Here is a 21,058-nt window from a genome sequence, read left to right as displayed (position 1 = left end):
CCCAGGAAGTGACGTACTGCATTGGGTGTTGACTAGATTGAGCTTCTCCGGCAACAAAGCTTTCGCAATTTGGGCCTGAATAATGGCATTTGTGATTCTCCGTTTCAGAAAAACTAAATTATGCCTACGAATGTAGCCTAACCCCAGCTTATGCTCTGTAATGCGATTGACAACGTCGTCATGATCGAAGATGTTTTTGAAATTGTCCATATAGCTAGGTAAGATGCGGCTGTATTTCTCATCTTTCAAGGCAAGTCTAGGTGCCAGGTGAATGACTACGCTCCAAAGCTAGTAAATGTATTCGAAATGAATGAGAGACCGGGAGGATAGATGAGAAAACTATAGGGTTCGCACAGAGCGAGCGAATCAAGGCAAAGTTAAAATGCATGTTTTCGGTGTATATGTGCCTATGAAGGTATTTGTGCTCCATCTCATCACGCATACATAAACGTGTTTGACTACCCAGTAATATTCTTAGGCCCATTTCAGGATCTTATTTTATCAATGGGGTCTCAAGGAGAAACTGTGCTAAGACTTATATTTTGACGGACACCTCCGTTTGCACCCAGTATAAGGCTACTATGGTACCTTCACCGGAAGTGTGCTAGTGTAAGTTAATCCACGTAGATGTCATGACACCAAAACGTGCCGAATATATTTCTTGCACCACCAGACGAAGCAAACATTTGGATCATATTGGTGGGCAAAGATAGGTACTGTAAACGATGTGATTGCGGTGATCACGGAAAGCTTATGTCTATTTGTCCTCCTGGACAGCCACACGATTCCGTATCAGAAGAAACCATACCCGCCAGCTACCAACAAAACATTTGCACGACTTTTAAAAGGCCTCTGAACCATCGTAGCTTTGTGTTCGATCTCCTACCGTTCTATGACTTGGCAACTCGAGCTCTTGATTTAGTCCCTGTAGTGACCCAACCTGCACGTGTCTGAGGTGCTATATCTCTCCGGCCTTCCGCGTTTGTGAAGCTTGGCTGCGAGGGCAAGGCTCTTCATCGCTTTAGACATCAGGTGCAGACACCGCCACTGACCTGATGTTTGTTCCAAAACGTTCAACAAGAGGCTGTTTGACTTGCAAGCGCAGGTTTGTCAATTTGATCTTGCCGTCCCGTATGTCTCCAGGTTCGACTTTTATATATAAAGGAGAAAGAAATGTGACGAGCAAAAACCACACTGCAGGAGATGCATTCAAGGAGACTTCATATGTCTAGGATACAGCTCGACACAAGGTTACGACGGAGAATCATCGACTAAAACGAATGTCGGGTTTCTTACACACTCCTCTCCTAGCACTGTCGAAGATGCAAAGTCACCTTCCACTGCAACGTTGGTAAATCCCCAACTTATAACAACCTATGATCTGAATTGAACATTCTTGTTTCTTAGGATGGCCTTATCGCCTTACCAGAACGTACGGATGAAGTCGACCAATCGCCTGGGGTTCGTGCCTCAGTGCAGAGTTTTGGGACTGCAGCTGTTATCCCAAGAGATATCTCATCGGATCCTGTCATGCTTGAAGATGCAACTTCATTCATTATATCACAATGTGTGTAGATGTCACTTATGGTATATAAATTACAGGACTAACAGCATGCAGTCGTTTGGTTCTCACAGAAATTGCTCTTCAAGACACCCTCGACGCCTGTTGAGCAAGGGTTGTTATGGCGCATCGAATATTCCGAATTCACTCGGTGGTCGATGTACCTCAGTGCCCGAGTATTAAAAGATATGACGAATGGTATAAATAGCCAAAAGTATGTCGGCTGGATCTTCCGGTTCGGCCAGCAAATGCTGGAACCATCTACCGCAACCGAACCGGCATCATCGATGGAAGGGCGATTGGGTGGACTGCATGATGTTGGTATAATCATTGTTCGAGAGAACTGTGCTTCCACACTAACCGCTATCATTTAAAGGTAGCTTACCTAGGATTTATCGTATCTGGGACGTCAGTCGGGTACTCTCTATTTCGACAGTGCACGCCTACGTTCTTGCGATTAGCAAAACTATCCCCCGAAATTTGGCCGAGTGATTTTGCTATCTCCATATCAAAGGCTACTCAAAGCCGATATGAAATCATTAAGTTCATCGTAAACGACACAATTATTGCTATGATTCTCGGTATAGCTCCTGTGATCCATTATGATACCACTCCCGGATGCGACGGTAGGAGGCCAAGTAGCGTTCTCGAAATGGTGTATGGAATTCCTTCAGAGATTCTATGTATATTGGCAGAGATTAACGCGCAGCGGGCGTCGCGGATGATGGGAGAAAGGGCTTCGAATAACGATAATCAATGCGACATTGAAAAAATCCTGGGCAGCTGGACTCCGGTTGTCGGGAATACTGGCGAGCCAACGAAGGACATCGCGAGGGTCGCCGTGCAGGAAGCCTGGCGTCAGGCAGCTCTGATATACTTTTTTATGGTATGTTTGTACCAAACAGCTTTCTCTTCCATATAACCTCTTTATCATTTAGGGAATGAAGGAGGTGAATTCGGCGGACCGTCGGGTGCAAGCAGCAGTTCGACAAGTTGTCCAACTCGGGAATACGATCGAAGCCGGAAGCCCGCTGGAGCGACATTTACTGATACCATGTGTACTTGTAAGAAATTTCCATTAGTTTTACTCAAACCCATCACTAAATGCGTATCCCAGGCGGGAGTTGCCGCTTGTCAAGAGAAACATCGCGCCAGCTTACGTAGTAAATTGACCAACAACTCGTTCCTACGTGAAATTACAATGGTCTTGCGAATTTCTGAGTTTGTGGTAGTATTGGATCATCTTTGGCATGGTGCAGGAAAAGGTGGAAGCCCGGTCACATGGGAGGATTACGTGCAATCTCGTTGTGCAACTATACCGATCTCATATTGAAGGCCAGTATCCGATGGTGCGACCGACATGCACTTGTATGAGCTTGATTAAGGACAAACCTGCAAGGCTACGAAGGAGGTGAAATTCATGCTTATCCGGAAGGCGGGGTAACTTTATATACTTGAATACATTATAGAATGGTGGTGTTATTGTTGTAGCATTATTAGTCGGCACTAATGGATAATCATTCACTTGCTCGAAGCGGCTGATTGGATGATCTCCCGCGCTTTCTTACTCACGGCATCAGCTTGGACAGATGCCCGTTCTGTCGTCTCATAAAATGCCTTCATGAGCTTTCCAACCAATGCTCCAGGATTCCCAGTTGTACTTTCGAGTTTCGAAAATGCCTCACGTAATCGATTTTCGATCTCTTCCTCGCTCAGCTGTGCAGGAAGGAAACCCGAAAGCACTTGGCATTCGGCCTCTTCCTTTTCTGCAAGGTCATTTCTCGATGCTGAACGGAATTGGGAAGCCGACTCTGTCTATCTCTGAACATTAAATGGTCACAGAACTCAGAACGGAAGCAGCAAAACTTACTCGGCGTGCAATTGATTTTTGTAATAATGAGAGGATATTGTCATTAGCGATTGGAGTGCTCTTGTTTGCCTTGTCCGCATTGGTAATCTCTGCTAGAGCAGACTGAACAGAGAATGTATGCGTCAAGTAAAGCCAGTTGCTGATTGATTGAGCGACATACGCGAATTGTAGTTGACCGGAAGCTGTCCTTGGCTTTCATTGCCTGCTTGAGCTCCTCACGCAGTCGAGTACGTACATCAGCCGTGTGTAATTCTATGAGTCATTTAGTATGATTTATCTTCGTGATTTTTAAATAGCTTGACGTACCAGAGGCGAAATATCGAGCTGCAGCACCACGAGGTGCTATGTATAATCTAGGTAGGGACGCTCGGAGCACAATTTGAGGGCGAGCATGGAGGAGCTGCCGGTAAACCATGTTTTGGCCGTAGTGGATGAATAGTCTTGTGACGCGTGAAGCAGAGTCTTGAAGCCGGAACTGCGAGAGATCAACCGCGAGGGACGAGAGAAAGTCTTATTTGAAATAATTTATTGGTTGGATCTGCGGCGCTTGCCATATATACTTCTACCTGAACTCCACTACCACTACTCCTCGAACCTTTCGGCGGCGTGTAGACCGATAGAAGATTCGTTCGTAGTCGGTTCTCGATACTGAATCATTGAGCCTTGTGTAATCGATACCAGCACACTGCATAAATAAATTATTAATGGCCTCGACCTCTAAGGCCATTGACGGGTTAGCTGATGTTCGCCGAGAGTCTGGTCTTCACGTGAGAATTAGATACTTCGCCATATGTATCACGGAGGCTCAAGCTGTCGAGTTTGATAGTTGATCAATCGAGTTAAGCAAACAAGTAAGTCGACCCACACTAGTCGGTGTGATGTTTCTTATACGTGGTTGTTTTCCAGCGGACCCACCGGGCGATTCGTTTATCCAAGACTTCGACTCCCATATCATCAGAGCATTCCCCAAACTCGAGCAGACTCTCCCAAAATCATCCTGGGCGCGTGGTGACATTATTGAGATTCAGGGACCGGCCGCAAGCGGCAAAACCCACTTGCTTTACTTCTGGGCTATGACATGCGTACTTCCTTATCGAATGGATGTGAACTTGGAAGGCTATCAAGAGAAAAAAGATGTGCTTATTGGTGGGCGAAACAGATCTGTCATTGTATGCGACTGCGATGGGCGATGGAGTCCGCGTCGCCTAAACGCCATCATTAGTTCATACCTACGAGACCGACTTGGTACCATCCTCCCTCAAGATACTCCCGAATCATACGATCGTATAATATCCCAGGCTGTTATAAACGCACTGAAGCGGGTCCACCTGTTTCGACCTGATTCTACACTCTCGCTCGCGACTACGCTGATGGCAATACCTACATACCATCGCACAGGTATGGCAGACGAACAGATCGGGATGCTAATGGTCGACGGGATTAGTAGCTTCTACTGGTCCGACCGTTGGCTTTCTGAGCAGATCGAGAACGAGCCTGCAGAAGTCCAAACTGCGGCGCCACAGCCTCCCCCACCTCCACCGCTGCGATCAGACGCGAACCCATTACGCCATGTGCTCACAGTAATTCTCAACCTACGTCGTTCTCTCGGGTTGGTTGCGTTGCTCACAAACTGGGGTCTTGCGGCGCTCGACTCACAAGTTCCTCCTTCGACTGTGTACTTTCGTCAGCATTTGCGTGCACCGTACCCATCGCCGTTCGAGTCTGAGCCGCGGGCGAGTAAATTCTCTCTCACACACCATATCACAATTCCTTTACAAGGACCCGAGCCGTTAAGAGATGACGTATTACCAGAAGATGAGACTGGGGACCAGGAACGTGAGGATCAAGCTGAGAGATCACGGGCGATGGCCAGAACGATCGGCAAACGACCTGGAGAGGCACGGACGGTTATAGAATCTGAGCTTGAGTTTACGGTCACCGAGAGCGGTATCTCTGTATCATAGACGAGTCAACTGTCACTTGCATATTTTTCTCTACGGGATGCGGCTCTTGATTATGCTATAGATTTTTGCGAAAAAAAAACCATCGGTTTCCTATTCAAGTCTGATTGAAGTTGGAATATGTTGTCGTCTGTTTCTAGAAAGCACTGGCCGTGCCAGGGTCCACGCGTCAGTGGTTAGTCAACAAAGTTACAGCAAGACATTGGTAATTACAATCTTTATCCGACCCGTCGCCTGGCTTGCACCGCCTTGTTCCAAACATCACCCACTTGCCAATGACATTTCTAGGATATCGTGGATGCTTTGCTGCCGTACATATCTATAGACAGTTGACGTGATTCGTGTTCTATAACTTGACCTTGCTACCCATGCCGAACCCGGTTCCAGGCCGATCAGCGAAAGGGTGTCTTACTTGTAGACGACGGTCAGTCTGACTATGATGCTTAGGATCCTTACACAGACATGTGACGCCTTATGATCTATAGGAAGAAGAAATGCGACGAAAAACGCCCACAGTGCGAGCGATGCTTGCTTGGCAACTTTGAATGTTTGGGTTATGCTCATCTGGAGGGCATCTCATCAAATAGCAATCATATCTCATCGTCGGGCTCCATTACCCTGTCCAACGTGCAAGACAGCGTATCTCACCTACTCATCGAGGCGAACCACCCCACAGTATGTTTCAATCGTTGTGTTCATTGTCGATTGAGTTACTATATGTGCTCTTGCAGACTGCCGACTTTCTCCCTTTTGTTAGTTGTATGGGAAATCCAGTACATCCCAATACATTATCTCTAACCCACCCTCACGGGCATCCTCTGAGTATACCCAAAGGCCCTCAGCTCGACTTATTCGAACGGGATAATATGGTGGACCTTGTGGTGTCACAATGTGGGTGAGGGTTTGTCAGCAGAAGCTGCATAAGACTGAGCAAGTACTTTTCAGATTTACGAGTCGCTGAACGCGCGCCGTTCAGGCCGTTTCCTTACGAGTTCGGTAGAGCTATCGAAGAAAGGGCTCGAAGTTCAGACCTCGTCCTCAAGACAATGTATATCGGGGCGCGGATAGCACAAGCACTTCTCGATGGCACTAACCACAACGTTTCGTGGGGTGGATTGATAGCTTTCATCGCCAAATATCATGGACGCAACCATTATCCCTGAATACTGGTGCAACCCATCTGGCAGACCGTCTGTCAGCTGTTCACGACGTTAGTAATCTAGTTTCATTTGTAGCCTTGGGTTTATTGACAACTCGCTTATATAGCTTACATTGTATGCCTTTATGCTGACGGACAGTCGGACAGGCTATTCGTTGCTTCGCCAAGGTGTTCCTATCTTCCTCGAGTTTGCCGCTCAGTCGCCTCAAGTATGGTCTAAGGACTCTGCTATATCGATCTCACATGCACTCAACCCTACCAGACATGAGATGGCCAGATTTGTTCTCGTAGATGCGATTTCCTCTCTAGCTTTCGGCACCGCTCCTCTCATTAACTACGATACGACTGTTAACGAAAACGAGTTCTTGCATGGGAAGTACGGCTTTCTGGAAATGGTGTATTCGTGTCCTGTCGTTTTACTGGTACTCCTTGCTAGAATTAACTCGGCTAGGGTTGCGCGGGTCATGGACCAGGTAGTTCAAACTCGGGAGATATTGGGATATTGAGGAGTGCGTCAAAAAGTGGGCCCCGAAGCTGGATTATACCGAAAGGCCGTTTGAATCAATTACCAGACTGGCAGTGCAGGAGTGCTGGCGCCAGGCAACGTTGATATACGCGTATATGGTAGGACTTTTTATTTCTCTAACTATCACCACCATCCCCGGACTTTATTCTTACTTTTCCCATAGGGGTTGTGTGGGGCGGATTCGTCAGATGATCGAGTTCAGCCCTTAGTCTCTCAGGTAGCACAACTGGCTGCTACATTGAGCCTAATAGCCCTATGGAGGCGCACTTATTTGTTCCAGCACTGATAGTGAGTGCCAAGATCGGGGCTTTATCACTATGTCTCACGGATCTGATAGGCGGGGGCAGCTGCTCGGAAGGAGAAACACCGTACTGTTCTTCGGAAGAAGATTCTGGCATCGGAACATCGATGCGCGGATACTAGAGGGGCTGACTTTGTATTTGTCCTTGATCATCTGTGGCATGGCGCCGCGGTCGGGGGCAGTCCGGTGACCTGGGAAGACTATGTGACCTCGCGTTATGCAGTCATGCCTTTGGATGTTGAAAAAGTCCAAAAAACTGGCTCTGATTTGACTTATGGTTGGGGTTTGGTGTGTTAGTCCCGTATTGTATAATGTTACGCTGTAAACATGTCAGATAATATTATAATTTCGATCAGGCATGATCGACAGGTTTATATTGACAGTTGTGTGTATGTGTTTGGATCGAATCCTACTCCACATGACGATCATAGCCAATATATACAGTTTTACAGTCCGATTCGTAAAGCCATAACTTACCTGTTTTCAAAGTTAGGCTATCCTCTACTCGTGGTTTGCCCACAACCGTAAACGTTGCTACGTTGGCTTGGCCGCTTGGCCAGCCAATAAATTTGATCTATTGCCAAGCTGGGGGATTGGTATTGGTCGACGATGCTGTCCTTGCTCTTCTTTCCCCAAACCACTCCATTTGCCTGATCTTGAATTTTGAATATCCCACTTACGGTCTTCCCTTATCAAATTTTGCACAGCCTTTTTCGTCATAATTCCGTGAACACATAGCGACTAAATACGGAGGGATTGCACTGGCATTCCAGCTGCACGCACTACGACCCAGCGTCATTGTGGACCATGGTACGGCATACATCCCGTCTGATCCAGTCCCCAACCGATCCTCAAAAGGCTGTCTCACGTGTAGACAAAGGTCAGTTCGAGTAGAGCCATGTTTTGTCCCTCTTAGTCACCTCTTGGATTTTCCTAGAAAGAAGAAGTGCGACGAAAGAAAGCCAGAGTGCGAGAGATGTGCTCTCGGTGGATTCAACTGTCTGGGCTATTCCCACCTGAGTGGATCCAAGGTATTATTATCCAAGCACAGGGATAATGATGCCACACACAGTGCCGGAACTTCAAGCCCATTATTTACCCAGAATGAACCCGCCTCCAAATATTCCCCGGAGCAGGACTCTTCTTCGTATTCGAGTGATCAGGTGTGTTGGCCAACAACAGCGCCTGAGAACATCTTTTCCGGCTCTCCCACTCTCGATGGCGTTGGGTTCTGGCAACAGGAGCAGAGCAACACGTCTATCTACGAACCAAAGCGTATACCAATAATCCGCAACTGGACCCGTTCGATCTCGACAGTATGAAGAGCCTGATTTTAGTCCAATGTAAGTACACTTCTTGAAAAGTTCTTGGTGAAACATGCCTCTAAGTTTCTCCTCAGATACACGGCTTGCACATCGAATAGCTTTCCGTCCATTCCCATATCCGGTCGAATTGGGCCTCACTAACTACCTCGTACGAGGCTCCCATCTCATCTGCAAGACCTTGTATCTTGGTGCGAGAATATCCCAGGCGTTGCTCGACGACACCAACTGGCAAGGGTATAGGTGGATAGATACCTTCCACAATCGAATCCTGGAACCCAGTCTGCCTTGTGGAGAGTAATGTGGGCCACCTAGCCGATCGCTTGGCTTCGAACTGCAATGTGAGTAGATGTCTCTCCTTTATTTATCCTGGCACTACTGACACACCAAAAGCTCGCAGTATATGCTTCATGATTCTGAACAGCTCAATTGGATATACGATCTTCCGAAAGGCGCACCGATGTTTCTTCAGCTGGCCGTAAAATATCCTGATTTATGGACGGGAGATTCAGCCATTTCACTTTCCCGGCGCTTCACGGGCCAAGGCACGAGTTGGGCAAGTTCACACTTATGGACACGGTTTCTGCTCTGTCATTCGGCATCGCACCTTTGATTCACTATGACACTACTCTTGGTCCAAACGACCACAGGCCACGCAAAGACTTATTCTTGGAGCCTGCATTTGCTTGCCCCATTGTCGTTCTGATAGCGCTTGCTCGGGTCAATGCGCACAGGGCGTCACGGCTCATGAATCAAGATGCCACAAGTGCGCATGGACTCGAAGAGTGCGAAGCAGCCGTTCGAAAATGGAAAGCGCCGGTCGACTACAACGACCAGCCGTCAAGATTGTCACTCGCCTGGCAGTCCAGGAGGCTTGGAGGCAAGCAGCCTTGATATATCTATACATGGTTGGAGTCGTTTAGTTTGGGACGTGACCAGCATTGATAGTGGGTTGTTAGGGAATGTGCGAGGCGAGATCGTGTGACGGCCGTGTTGAACCGCTAGTGCAGCAAGTTGCGCAACTGGCAAGTGCTGTTGAGGCTGGTAGTCCATTGGAGACGCATTTATTTATCCCATGTCTGATTGTAAGTGTTATACCATAAATACTTGGTCGGTCGCTAACAGATAGCCGTACTGCACGCCACAGGCTGGGGTAGCTGGCGAAAAGAAAGGCACCGTGCGATCCTCCGCAAGAAGATCCAGGCATCTCAGAAGACCGATGCCTGTCTGTTGCGCGGAGCGGACTTTTCGTTTGTGCTTGACCACCTTTGGCATGGAGCAGGCTCTGGAGGAAGTCCGGTAACGTGGGGCGACTATGTGAACTCACGATGTTTGGTTTTGCCTATACCCGCCGAGGTATGATGAACGCTTAGTGTGGTCGTGGGTATTCTATGGTTTTTTTTTAGTGTTTATGATTATGCGGCTACTTGTTCTTAAGATGTATGTGTACTTTAATTCCAGACAGCTGTCCCGGTCTCCTGTCTTGTGTGTCTGGTAATATAGCCCGGCGTTGCATCCTGGGATTCGATTGATTCGGGAGGAGAGGCCTAGGGCGCACTGGTGCATGTCGGTTAATCATAATCTAGTCTATCATATGTGGGTCACATTACTACACTCTAGATACACGGCATATCCGCCAGCTTATATGTCAGGATGTAGTTTATTTCAGCCGACGGGACAGAAAGTGTTTGATAGAAAACAAGCACTACGCATAATTCTATGGTCAGGGCAAGCCGAGAAAATATACCAGAATAAACGTCCAGCCCGCGTCTGGAGGGAAAAAGCAGGGCTCATCCTGGAGTACTTCGTGATTCATGCTAAGCGCGACTGAGCAAGGACTTGCCGCAAAATCTCACCCGAAATGAAGCAAGCAAGAGAGTCATCTTTATTTCCAATCAGATATTGGTGAGCGACTCGGAGCTGGTGTTTCCACTAACGCCGATAAGATAGACACTAGACGCCCAAACCGGCCCACCCACGTGTCTCTGCAACTCTAGATCTCTCTCCCGTCTGTGCCCTACTCAAATTTATATATCCTACATATAGCTCGCTATGAAGCACATACGAAAGCTACTGAAGTCCCCAAAGGATGGGAGTCCAAGTCGCGGAAGTCCGTCGAGGCCAGAGACGCCATGGCCGAACAATAGTGTGCGAGGTTCTACTTCCAGGGCTGGCTCGCCGGTCGCCGTGTCTGCACTTGTATCCAGCCCACTCGTCCCGGTGCCTTCATCGCCTCACATTGAACCCGCTCAGACCAAGCCCACTGGCACTAGCAAGAATAACTGGAAGAACCTCGACGCATTTCTGGAAGCGCTGAAGCGCAGCTCCGCATTCTCGCCGCTTGTATCGGCGATCGAAGACCTGAGCTGGTTTATCCGGACCTATGAGGTAGCTAACTAGGTGTTTCTGTTCCACGAACGATTCATATGAATGCCATATCTAGAGCGTCTCTACCACGCGCACAGAGTACGATGCTCTGCGGATCAAGCTCGAGGGCTATTCACCAACCTTCGTGTCCATTTTGTCAGTAACACTCCGCCGGCGATAACATCCAGCATAACGAACCTATGCGAGTGCGTGACATTTTAGGTATTGATTCGAACCAATGATGCTAATGGTGCCAAACCCAGAGCCATTCAGATTGAGCTACGGGAGGTCTATGGCACGAAGGACAGGAACGTCATATCTCGTTACCTCCAAGCGGAGCAAGATCTCGACAAGATTGTAGGATGCTATCGTCGTATCGAAGACCATCTTGAGAGAGTGATGGTAGGTCTTCCACGAGAGATACGAGTAGCGTGCTGACATTCATGGTTGCAAAGATGAACGCAAGCTTGAACACATGGAGGATCGTAGACGGGCAAGCATCAGTGAGTGCATGACTCTTTAGTTTAGACAAGTGATGAAGACGCTATCGTATTCTTTCGTTCCTTAGGACGCCAAACTGGATAGACTCAAGCCGTCGATGTCGGCGTGTTACGACTCTGCACAGGCAAACGTGGTACAAAGAAGACAATGTGCCGCCAAAACTCGCGAGAAAGTCATATCAGACCTGGAAGCATGGAAAAACAAGCGTGAAGGGGAAAAGGTGTACTGGGTCAACGGCATGGCCGGGACAGGCAAGACTACTATTGCCACTACACTGTGCTCTACCCTCGACGAAAGATATGAGCTCGGTGCCAGCTTCTTTTGTACTAGATCTCTTCCGGAATGTCGTGACGTCAAGCTCATTCTACCCACCATTGCATATCAGCTTGCCCGTTTCTCTCAGCCGTTCCGAGGCGCACTACTTCAGGTCCTGGAGCGAGATACGGACGTACATACCAAACTTCCACAGGTGCAGCTCCGGCGCATGATTCTTGAGCCTCTGCAGAGCGTTGCAAGAAGCTTACCTAACAATATGGTCGTGGTCATAGATGCGTTGGACGAGTGTGAAGACGGAAATGAAGTCGGCCAAATACTGCAAGTACTACTCGAGAACGCATCAGCGATCCCTATCAAGTTCCTGGTATCCAGTAGACCAGAGTATCATATCAGACAGAAGATCCGCGAAGCGAAGCTCGAATCGAAGCTGGTCCTCCATGACTTGGATGAGAAGATGGTCGAGGCGGATATTGCCACATACCTACGCGCTGAGCTAGCAGAGCTTTCCGTGCCAGTCACCGAAGAACAAATTAGTACGCTTGTACAGCGGGCGGGTGCTCTGTTTATATATGCCGCTACTGCGATTAGATATATCCGGGGCGGAGACTTGCTAGATCGTTTGGACTCTATTCTGAAGGCATCAAGTACCGGACAAGGGACTTCCAACCAGACCAAAGAAATCGACCTACTATACGAGATCGTGCTCAAGTCCGCATTTAACGAGGGTCTAGAAGAGGGCGAGAGAAATCGAATGCAGCTCGTCCTGCACACTGTAGTCTGCGCACAAGAGCCGCTCACTGTGTGCGCGTTAGCAGGGCTCCTCAACCTCACTTCCGCCAGGGTAAACGCTGCGTTGAAGCCCTTGTGGTCTATCCTACGTGTATCGAACTCAGACGTGGAAGATCGAGTCAGCACGCTACATGCGTCATTCCCAGACTATATGCTCAACTCAAGCCGATCCGGAAACTTTGCATGCGATGCGAATGCTCATAACGCCACGCTGGCTAAGCTTTGCTTTGAGCGTATTGAACGACATATCCCACAGTTTAACATTTGTAATCTTCCCTCCTCATATCTATTCGATACGGAGGTTACTGGTATTGATGAAGATGTCAAGAGGCATGTGCCTTTAGATCTGTTGTATGCTTGCCAGTATTGGGCAGCCCATCTCGAACTGGTGTAGGACAAAACCAAGAAGACCAAGTCAACTCTCTGCATGGGTTCTATCTGAGAGACTGCTGCTGTGGATGGAAGTGCTGAACCTTACGGGACGAATCGATAAAGGTGTTGTACAGGTTAATAAGGCCACATCTTGGCTCCAGGTGAGATTTTCCAGTCTAAGTATGGAAGCTCCTCCTGAGGACTTGAATAGACAAAACATCACCCTGAAAACACCATGCTACTGGCCCGTGATGCACGGCGGTTTGTGACCTTGTTCGCTACCAGCCCTGTATCCAAGTCCACGCCCCACATCTACGTCTCCATGCTCGCCTCCTGGCCTCCTGCACAGCCCATTGCTCATTGCTACACACACAGATCAGCCGGGCTTGTCCAAGTCAAAGGACTCGAAACCACAGAGCGACAGCTATCGCTGCTAAGCATGACTCCAGCTGGATCCGCAGTCTGGTGTGTTGCATGTTCCCCAACGGCGCATACATTGCCGCTGGCACGCACGATAAGAGAGTTCTGATATGGGATGCGGTGACCTGCCAGATGACTATCGATCCCATTCAGGCCCATACCCACGCGGTGAGAGCCATTGCAATCTCGCCGGACAGCACTCAGGTCTGCTCTGCTCTGATGATTGGACATATGCGTCTGGGACATACAAAGCGGAGCACTCATTGCAGGTCCCCTCAAGGCACACAACGGCAAGATGCGGTCGGTGGACTACTCGCCTGACGGTCGATGGCTTGCTTCGGGGTCAGCTGACGGTACTGTCTGCATATGGGGCACATCCGACTGGCGAATGAAGGGCGAGCCACTCGGCAGCCGTGGCAAGAGGTGGTGTCAGTTGCGTTTCACCCAGCAGTACACTTCTGGCGGCCGCATCCGAGTCCGACATATATCTCTTGGACCCATTCGCAGGGCAAGTAGTTAGCGGACCACTCAAGGGTCACACCAATCTCGTCTGTACACTTATCTTCCTGCCTGACGAAAGGCACATCGTGTCTGGCTCATTTGACTGCACGATATGCGTCTGGGATGTCACACACGCAAAGCTGGTAGCTGGTCCACTCCAAGGGCACTCAGAAACTGTCAGTGCCGTTGCGGTCTCTCCTGATGGAAGGCTGCTTGTCTCAGCTTCCGAGGACGGAACAATGCGCACCTGGAGCACAAGCACCTGGCAGACGCACTCGGTGTTTCGATACACTGGCGTTGTTAGGTCAGTCAGGTTCCTGCCTGATGGCTCGCGCCTTGTCTCTGGCTCTGTTGATGGAAACATGCGCATATGGGAGGTGCCGGATGTGCCGATAGGACAAGTCATGGATGGTCAATCACTGGCGCATGAAGACTGGGTTACGGTGTTTCGTTCTCGCCTTGCGGCTCGTATCTCGTATCCGGATCTCCGATCTGACTGTTCGCGTGTGGAATATGCAAGCCGGCAGCCAACATGCACCACTCTCACAGGACACAACGCCTACGTACTCTCAGTCGGCTTCTCGCTCGATAGCAGTCACATATACTCAGTATCAATCGACAGGATGATCCATGTGTGGGAACGACAAAGTGGGAAGCTGGAGTACACGATTGGCCCGATAGACACAGATGGCGACTACGATCCTTGGTATCAACAGTTCTGGCCAGCTGTACTCATATATGACGACAAGCGAGTGGTGTGCGGGTCGAGGTCAGGACGCATATACGTGTGGAAAGATGGCAAGCAGACCCATGAGCTGACCGGACACGACAAAGCAGTATACTCGGTGGCAGTCTCACCTGATGGTCGGACATTTGCGTCAGGTGACGGTGGCGGGAAGCTGATGATGTGGGATGGTAGTACGGGAGCGCAGCTGCGCAGTATATCTGAAGCGCATACTTACCGCATTGCATCTATCGCATACTCCCATGATGGCGGTCTTCTTGCTTCTGGCTCTTATGACATGACTATAAGTCTGTGGAACACATATACATGGCAGCCCATCGGCGATCCGCTTCGAGGCCACAGCGACAGAGTTCGATGTGTTGCATTCTCGTCTCAGGGTGACAAGTTAGCGTCTGGTTCTGTTGACAAGACGATACGGATATGGGATGTAGAAAGCAGGACATCGATTGCAGTGCTCGAAGGACACACGGGCTATGTACTGTCAGTAATGTTCTCGCCGAACGGGGCTTATGTTGTCTCTGGCTCGGCCGATACCACGATACGGGTATGGAATGCACCCACGTCAAGCAGGTGTGCGAGCATCGTTAACTCGTTTAACTAGCTACTCACTTTTATCTGTCGCACACGCATTTCTATGAAGGCTGCTAATGCTGCCAGCGCTCAGGACATACAACAAAGTCAAAGCCTGAACTGGAAGATCCACGAGGACGGATGGGTTCGCGATAGTCGCGACCACCTGCTTTTCTGGGTGCCACCTGACTTACGTGGCGCTCTCCTGATGCCTCAGAACACCATGCTGATGTCACGCCAAGGCAAGGCCGAACTTGAGCTTACGAACGCTAAGATTGGGAATGAGTGGGAAGCGTGTCACTGACCATTACTGACCATTGTGAGTGTTAGTGCACCTTTCGGGCCAGACACTGAATGAGCCAACACTTGATTTATTTAGTTCTTCAGTTGCAAATGGTTCATGGCAGGATGCCTTGAAAGTGATAATTACCATTCATATGTACCGTTGTCTTGAACTCATTTTAATGTGACATGCATACGCGACATAATGCTATCATATTGTATTCGGCTAGATACTCTAACAGCGCTTGATCATGTGCGACAACCGTTAGACTCCACATGTAATGGCTGCATTAGCCACTACGTATTCTCCTCTGGCTTATCTTTTGCCGCTACTCGCCAGTTCTGCGCTATGTAACAAGCCTGACTATTCTTTAGATGACGTCCACAATTCACTGACTTTGCCTGTAGCATCACTGGTATCCACATTTTCCGCACATGAAGTTCAAGATGCTCGTAGTTCCATCTCAGAGTGATTGCACAGGCAAACAAACAACTATGCTTCACTCGATACGTGACTTTACGGTGAGCCCCCAAAGCACGACCTTTTGTACGCAACCAGCCGCACTTAACTACCTTATATGCAGGGTCCTGGCAAAGTGTTAAATCCGGCCGGCATTTCCATAGATCCACATTCTTAGCCCCCTTGTGTGCTTTCGAGCTGCGGCCCCGATGTTCCTGGATGTGGATGCTTGGCAAAAACTTGGACGCCATGGGTATTTCCCTGCACTTTGGGTGGCTCACCATACTCATAGCTTTGACTAAGAGTCAGCACTCAGTTGCGAATTCCAAATCACATTAGTACGACTCGGATCATGATCGACATTTCTTTGGTCTACCAACACTTGCATATATGCACCAGCTGTAAGCGAAGTCCTTGCTACACCGGTACAACGCAATCTGTTCATTCGAATCCGACTTTGCTTTCCACACCCATGTGAAGGAATCAAATCATCACGTGCTCAACGAACAAACCTGCCACCTCGATGATATCGTCCACGGCTTCTATTTGCCAAAAACCAATCCTCTGGTGGGGACTGGCGCATAACATTGGTAGACAGTGGTATATATCTGAATAATTGAACGTATATCAATAGCCCATAGCAATATCCTCATGCCTAGCACCAGCACTCGGCGCACCGTCTCCCCGCTTCGCCGAGTAACTCCCACCAACTCAGACGCTCGTAACCTACGCGCGCGCAGAAGTACATCTTCATCCTCGGCTACGCCCTCTAAAGCCAAGAATCCGGACTATGGGCGTTTCACGCCGCTTGCATCCCAACCACAGACCATATCCTCCAACGCGGGCAATGCACCCTCCGAGCTTGTTCGCTTCTACCCAACGCCTAGTCCACCTCCTTTGGATCTAGAGCCTCTCCTGTGCCCGTAGTCACGTCTAAGTCGACGCCTTTGTTGGAAGAACGGATGACGTATACTTCTCTCCCATCGACGCCTGTGCTTGGAGCGACGATACCTGAGTTCTCAGCGACAGCCAGACCCGAGTCTGTCGATCCGAGCTTCGCATCCCAGAGCGCGAAGTCGATCATGAGCCCTTTTCGCTATGGGACTACCTGAGGGAAGAGCTGCTTGCGACAGATTTCGATTCACACCAGAGCTCAAGTGGGAAAGAGTCAGCAACTTCCTGAACATACCGATTGCTATCGAAAAGGTATGTCGGTGGCGGGTGTCGAAGTCAGCTGCGCACCTAACCTCGGTTAGATTGTTGGGTTCGGCTATATTCTGTGTTTGGACTCGTTCCTGCATACGTTTACCATCCAGCCTATTCGATTTTTTCTCGCCGCATGTCGACTGTTCGTCAACTGCATCACGTTCTCCAAGTGATTTTATTCTATAGATTCGTTGAGTCGAAACTGATTAACGATCACAGGCACACACTTCCACCTTCTCAAAAAGCCGACCTGCTGCGAGTGTTGATTATGATTTGGCAATGTCAACCCTTATTCCTCTGACGGACGCCAGCAAGATATACCATTCCATCCGCGGTCAAGACAACATCAAATATATGTTATATACAATGCCCTGGAGGTAAATTGGTACCCTGCCCACCATCCAGGTACAAACTTACCATCCTCCAGATTGCCGACCGGCTGTGCACATCATTTGGCCAAGACATCCTTGACTGTCTATTTTCGCGCTCGACGCTTCTGGCGCTGACGTATCGGCTCCCTCTAACCTCCCAGACGCTGCGGCCCTTTCTGTACTTTGGACTGGCCAGCTGTTATCTCGGTAGGCAACCATCGTATCCCAGATGATACCACTAATATATTGCTTACAGTCCTTCATTCGCTCGTTTTGGTATACCAGCTGATCTCGCTCAACGTTGCTATCAACTCTTACGATAATGCGCTGCTGACATTGCTGATCTCGAACCAGTTTGTGGAAATCAAGGGAAGCGTGTTCAAAAAGTTTGAAAAAGACAACCTCTTCCAGATCACATGTGCAGGTGTGTGTCATACATTTCTCGTGGTGATTGACTGACGTCGCCGGACGTAGATATCGTGAGAGGTTCCAGCTGTCGTCGATGCTTCTTGTGATCGCATTACGGAATACAATTGAGCTGTCATCGGACAGCTTTGACTTGGAAAGCTCGGGACTACCCCAGAGCTTCAAGGTGAACTTTCTGAGTGGGATAGGCGGAGGAAGGATCTGGGCCATCTTTTCGGCAAGTCGCGTACTGGGGTCAACTGCCTGAGAGCTAACTATCAGACAGCCAGTGATGACGGTGTTGCTATCGGAGCTAGTGGTCGACTGGCTCAAGCATGCGTTTATCACGAAGTTCAATCACATCCGCCCCTCGGTCTACGAGCGATATACTGACGTGCTCTGTCGAGATCTGCTCGCCAGCGGCAGTCGCAGACCATCTCGTAAGGTGGGTTTGTCACTCTATCTTGTATATCCAATATATCCAATATCAATGCCTTCTATCACGACTAGAATACATACGTCGACCAATCGCCACTCGTCGCTCGACGTCTTGGCCTTCCTACTCTGCCGCTTGCTGTACTCGTTCTTCTCATTGGTTCCCAGCTGTCAGCAAATGTGATGTCGCTGCACGAATGGAACTGGACGTGGGAGCGAGCGACGCAGTGTGCAGTGCTGGGGGTTCTGATTTGGCTATGGTGAGGCATACTTTACCCAAATTGGGACTAAATTAATCGGCGGGCAGTTTGGTAACGATCAAGTTGATGCTCGGGGTCAACCTTCTCGTCTATGCTACGAGCCGTAAGAAATACATGGATACACGGGTTCAAGAAGACGAAGATGTGAACAAGTTTGGGCGGAATCCGATTGGGGAGGAAGGAAGAACAGGTGAGGCGGTTGGTGGCCCGTGGAGCATACCCTAACCGGACAATCAGGGCTACAATCGGGAGCTCAAGACTCTACTGAATCGCAAGGCGGATGATGCGGGTGGAGGAGCAGCGCGGAAAAAAGTGGCGCTGGAGGATCTGACTAGGTTCACTATGGTCAAGCGGATTTGGTAGGCTAGAGAGCTAGTAAACCAGCTGCGACTTCTTCCACCGAAACTACCTTCTTTTCTGCTTGCCTGAAAACATGCTTTGTTATCTGCGATATATTAGCTTTATCATATGGCTGATGTACCTGTCGCATACCTGGTAAATATCACTTGTATCCCTCATCCCATCTCGCACTTGCTCGTCCTTGGCCTGGAATGCCTGTACGGCCTCGCTGTCTTCCTCAGCTGTTTTGTCTTTGTGTTTTGCCTTTTAGCAGCAGGCATTGTATCCTAGGAAAGAAGCGTCGCTAGTCGAACGTCTGATCGCCGTGCTCCTCAAGTCTAAAAAAATGCGAGCGCAGATCAAACCAAAAAGGTTCTAGAGCCCGGGTCACGTGGCATGTGGAGCACGGTTTTGTGGGGTTGGGGATTCTCTGGGCGCGGCACGAGCTTTTAGACGTCGTGTGCCTGTCCTTCAGTTTTAAAGAGCTGTGCTGCGGCCGCTTACCTGGGGGCTGGGCTGTTGGGTTATCATGGGCCGAGATGTAGTTATTGGGAGGGCTATTTCCATTTTTATTCGCGCAATGCGACGATCAAATGACGGGATGGCCGTGCGGCGCGCGGGCGTATTGCTCGGTGCATTGTTAGGTATTGGGGTGTACGAGCTGAAGCATACCGAGGCTGCGAAAGGACTGTAATGTACTAGTACTGTAGGGCAGCTCGGCGACTCGGTGGATGTGTGTTGTACATTCAGGGAATGCACCCGCCGAACTAAGACGAAGCACAGTCATCACTTTAGTCATGATCATCAAGAACGGCGATACAACGCTCCGAGGTCCGTATGCTTTGACGTACATCATAGAACTACGGTCGAACACCTTGCATGATCAGGTTCCTGGCTAAGCGTGAGGGTAGGATTCGTACGATCGTTGCTGTACCACTCGGTCGACGAGGTGTTTTTGGTACTTGGCGAGGGAAGACCCGGTCCATCCCACCATCCCACCGCGATCGTTACAGTTGGGTTTCCCCACGGAGTACCCCGCACTGGCACGCATATACCCTCTAAACCCCGATACGCAGCAAACGCCGATTTACGATGCATATACCGTACATCACTCTGAACACCGATGACCCGGGAATTGCCTTGCGCTGGCACCCAGAGTGAATCCCGATCTCTCTCGCCCACTCTCACAGTACGCCCGTGAGTGACTCTGCTTCACGTACGACTCCTAAATCCGCCCCCGGCCACTCAGAGCTGGAATTTGCATTTTAAGGTTTTTTGCCTTTTCTAGGTCCCGACCGATATCCGTCCTGTGCAACCGATCCGGCTCATGATCATTATTCGCTACGAGCCGATTTCTGCTCCTTGTCAGTTGTACATCTTAACGGGTATATACATATAAGATTATTTGGTTCGGAGTATGTACTAGGACACCCGCGCCGCACGACCGATTCGTACACTCGTTCCGATACCGGTCTTTCCCGATCGCGGCTTCCTTGCCCCCCCTATTCAAGTTGGTTCATTTTAGTCCAAACAGGTGACAAGGTGTATAGACTCGATTTGACAGGGGGCGCTTTGTCATTTATGTACGGTGGTGATTTATAAGTGAGGGAGGCGTATGACGTGTAATGAATTGTATAGCTCGGGGATGTATGTGGAAGATGAGTGTGTAGGCTGGATAATCATACATGGTATCGGTGTGTACGTATGCGGGGCTAAGGAGGCGCGAGAATTCGAAGTATACAGGGGGGGGGTTCGTATCTCAAAAGCGACATATTCCGATCTCATGATCGGGTGTATCCGTCGTGAGTAGCCGGAGACGGGGGCAGGGGCGGTCAGGGACGAGTCTATCTCGATGGTATGTGGGTGTATGTATGTGTGCGTGTGAGAACTTGTGGCATGTGTATCCGTATCCTTGAAGCTTGTTATCAAGGGGTACACAAGGCAAGTGCACGCTTGGTGTGTCATCTTGTTCTTTTCGTATGAAGGTTGTGGTCGTCGATTTGTATAGTCAGCTAAAGGTTTATCTTTATCGCCACGGTCCTACGTGTCGCCAAAGTTT

The 21,058-nt window shown here is 49.3% G+C and overlaps 10 protein-coding genes across 10 annotated transcripts; 9 read left to right on the top strand and 1 right to left on the bottom strand.

Moving 5' to 3' along the window:
• Positions 1 to 1,133: 1,133 nt before the first annotated feature.
• RhiXN_06954 (Fungal specific transcription factor domain) lies at positions 1,134 to 2,894 on the top strand (the record flags this gene model as incomplete). The annotated part of the gene is made up of 7 exons (XM_043326770.1): positions 1,134 to 1,143; positions 1,233 to 1,351; positions 1,408 to 1,567; positions 1,619 to 1,878; positions 1,938 to 2,447; positions 2,500 to 2,625; positions 2,679 to 2,894. 7 exons carry the CDS (start codon positions 1,134 to 1,136, stop codon positions 2,892 to 2,894), a joined length of 1,401 nt encoding a protein of 466 aa, XP_043185242.1.
• Positions 2,895 to 3,082: 188 nt separating this feature from the next.
• RhiXN_06953 (YqeY domain-containing protein) lies at positions 3,083 to 3,846 on the bottom strand (the record flags this gene model as incomplete). The annotated part of the gene is made up of 4 exons (XM_043326769.1): positions 3,083 to 3,376; positions 3,432 to 3,533; positions 3,592 to 3,683; positions 3,738 to 3,846. 4 exons carry the CDS (start codon positions 3,844 to 3,846, stop codon positions 3,083 to 3,085), a joined length of 597 nt encoding a protein of 198 aa, XP_043185241.1.
• Positions 3,847 to 4,135: 289 nt separating this feature from the next.
• RhiXN_06952 (uncharacterized protein) lies at positions 4,136 to 5,395 on the top strand (the record flags this gene model as incomplete). Its single annotated transcript, XM_043326768.1, has 3 exons — positions 4,136 to 4,198; positions 4,258 to 4,282; positions 4,338 to 5,395. The coding sequence occupies 3 exons, from the start codon at positions 4,136 to 4,138 to the stop codon at positions 5,393 to 5,395; spliced, it is 1,146 nt and encodes a 381-aa protein (XP_043185240.1).
• A 365-nt stretch (positions 5,396 to 5,760) lies between these two features.
• Positions 5,761 to 7,057, top strand: RhiXN_06951 (Fungal Zn(2)-Cys(6) binuclear cluster domain; the record flags this gene model as incomplete). Its single annotated transcript, XM_043326767.1, has 6 exons — positions 5,761 to 5,816; positions 5,878 to 6,067; positions 6,124 to 6,283; positions 6,338 to 6,440; positions 6,515 to 6,602; positions 6,659 to 7,057. The coding sequence occupies 6 exons, from the start codon at positions 5,761 to 5,763 to the stop codon at positions 7,055 to 7,057; spliced, it is 996 nt and encodes a 331-aa protein (XP_043185239.1).
• Positions 7,058 to 7,332: 275 nt separating this feature from the next.
• Positions 7,333 to 8,700, top strand: RhiXN_06950 (Fungal Zn(2)-Cys(6) binuclear cluster domain; the record flags this gene model as incomplete). The annotated part of the gene is made up of 4 exons (XM_043326766.1): positions 7,333 to 7,365; positions 7,415 to 7,670; positions 8,117 to 8,258; positions 8,316 to 8,700. 4 exons carry the CDS (start codon positions 7,333 to 7,335, stop codon positions 8,698 to 8,700), a joined length of 816 nt encoding a protein of 271 aa, XP_043185238.1.
• Positions 8,701 to 9,270: 570 nt separating this feature from the next.
• RhiXN_06949 (Fungal Zn(2)-Cys(6) binuclear cluster domain) lies at positions 9,271 to 9,594 on the top strand (the record flags this gene model as incomplete). Its single annotated transcript, XM_043326765.1, has 1 exon — positions 9,271 to 9,594. The coding sequence occupies one exon, from the start codon at positions 9,271 to 9,273 to the stop codon at positions 9,592 to 9,594; it is 324 nt and encodes a 107-aa protein (XP_043185237.1).
• Positions 9,595 to 9,775: 181 nt separating this feature from the next.
• RhiXN_06948 (Fungal specific transcription factor domain) lies at positions 9,776 to 10,062 on the top strand (the record flags this gene model as incomplete). Its single annotated transcript, XM_043326764.1, has 2 exons — positions 9,776 to 9,785; positions 9,848 to 10,062. 2 exons carry the CDS (start codon positions 9,776 to 9,778, stop codon positions 10,060 to 10,062), a joined length of 225 nt encoding a protein of 74 aa, XP_043185236.1.
• A 690-nt stretch (positions 10,063 to 10,752) lies between these two features.
• RhiXN_06947 (Vegetative incompatibility protein HET-E-1) lies at positions 10,753 to 13,027 on the top strand (the record flags this gene model as incomplete). The annotated part of the gene is made up of 5 exons (XM_043326763.1): positions 10,753 to 11,088; positions 11,144 to 11,223; positions 11,331 to 11,469; positions 11,523 to 11,570; positions 11,636 to 13,027. The coding sequence occupies 5 exons, from the start codon at positions 10,753 to 10,755 to the stop codon at positions 13,025 to 13,027; spliced, it is 1,995 nt and encodes a 664-aa protein (XP_043185235.1).
• A 213-nt stretch (positions 13,028 to 13,240) lies between these two features.
• On the top strand, positions 13,241 to 15,545 carry RhiXN_06946 (WD-40 repeat-containing protein; the record flags this gene model as incomplete). The annotated part of the gene is made up of 4 exons (XM_043326762.1): positions 13,241 to 13,470; positions 13,678 to 13,767; positions 13,820 to 15,215; positions 15,273 to 15,545. The coding sequence occupies 4 exons, from the start codon at positions 13,241 to 13,243 to the stop codon at positions 15,543 to 15,545; spliced, it is 1,989 nt and encodes a 662-aa protein (XP_043185234.1).
• A 1,089-nt stretch (positions 15,546 to 16,634) lies between these two features.
• On the top strand, positions 16,635 to 19,023 carry RhiXN_06945 (uncharacterized protein; the record flags this gene model as incomplete). Its single annotated transcript, XM_043326761.1, has 13 exons — positions 16,635 to 16,847; positions 16,871 to 17,058; positions 17,117 to 17,189; positions 17,240 to 17,358; positions 17,409 to 17,448; positions 17,501 to 17,566; positions 17,617 to 17,767; positions 17,817 to 17,984; positions 18,035 to 18,039; positions 18,252 to 18,410; positions 18,476 to 18,660; positions 18,708 to 18,858; positions 18,898 to 19,023. The coding sequence occupies 13 exons, from the start codon at positions 16,635 to 16,637 to the stop codon at positions 19,021 to 19,023; spliced, it is 1,644 nt and encodes a 547-aa protein (XP_043185233.1).
• Positions 19,024 to 21,058: the final 2,035 nt, after the last annotated feature.

This window comes from Rhizoctonia solani, chromosome 13, assembly GCF_016906535.1.
Source record: "Rhizoctonia solani chromosome 13, complete sequence".
Lineage (NCBI taxonomy): Eukaryota > Fungi > Basidiomycota > Agaricomycetes > Cantharellales > Ceratobasidiaceae > Rhizoctonia > Rhizoctonia solani.
This window is presented reverse-complemented; position numbering and strand designations above follow the sequence as displayed.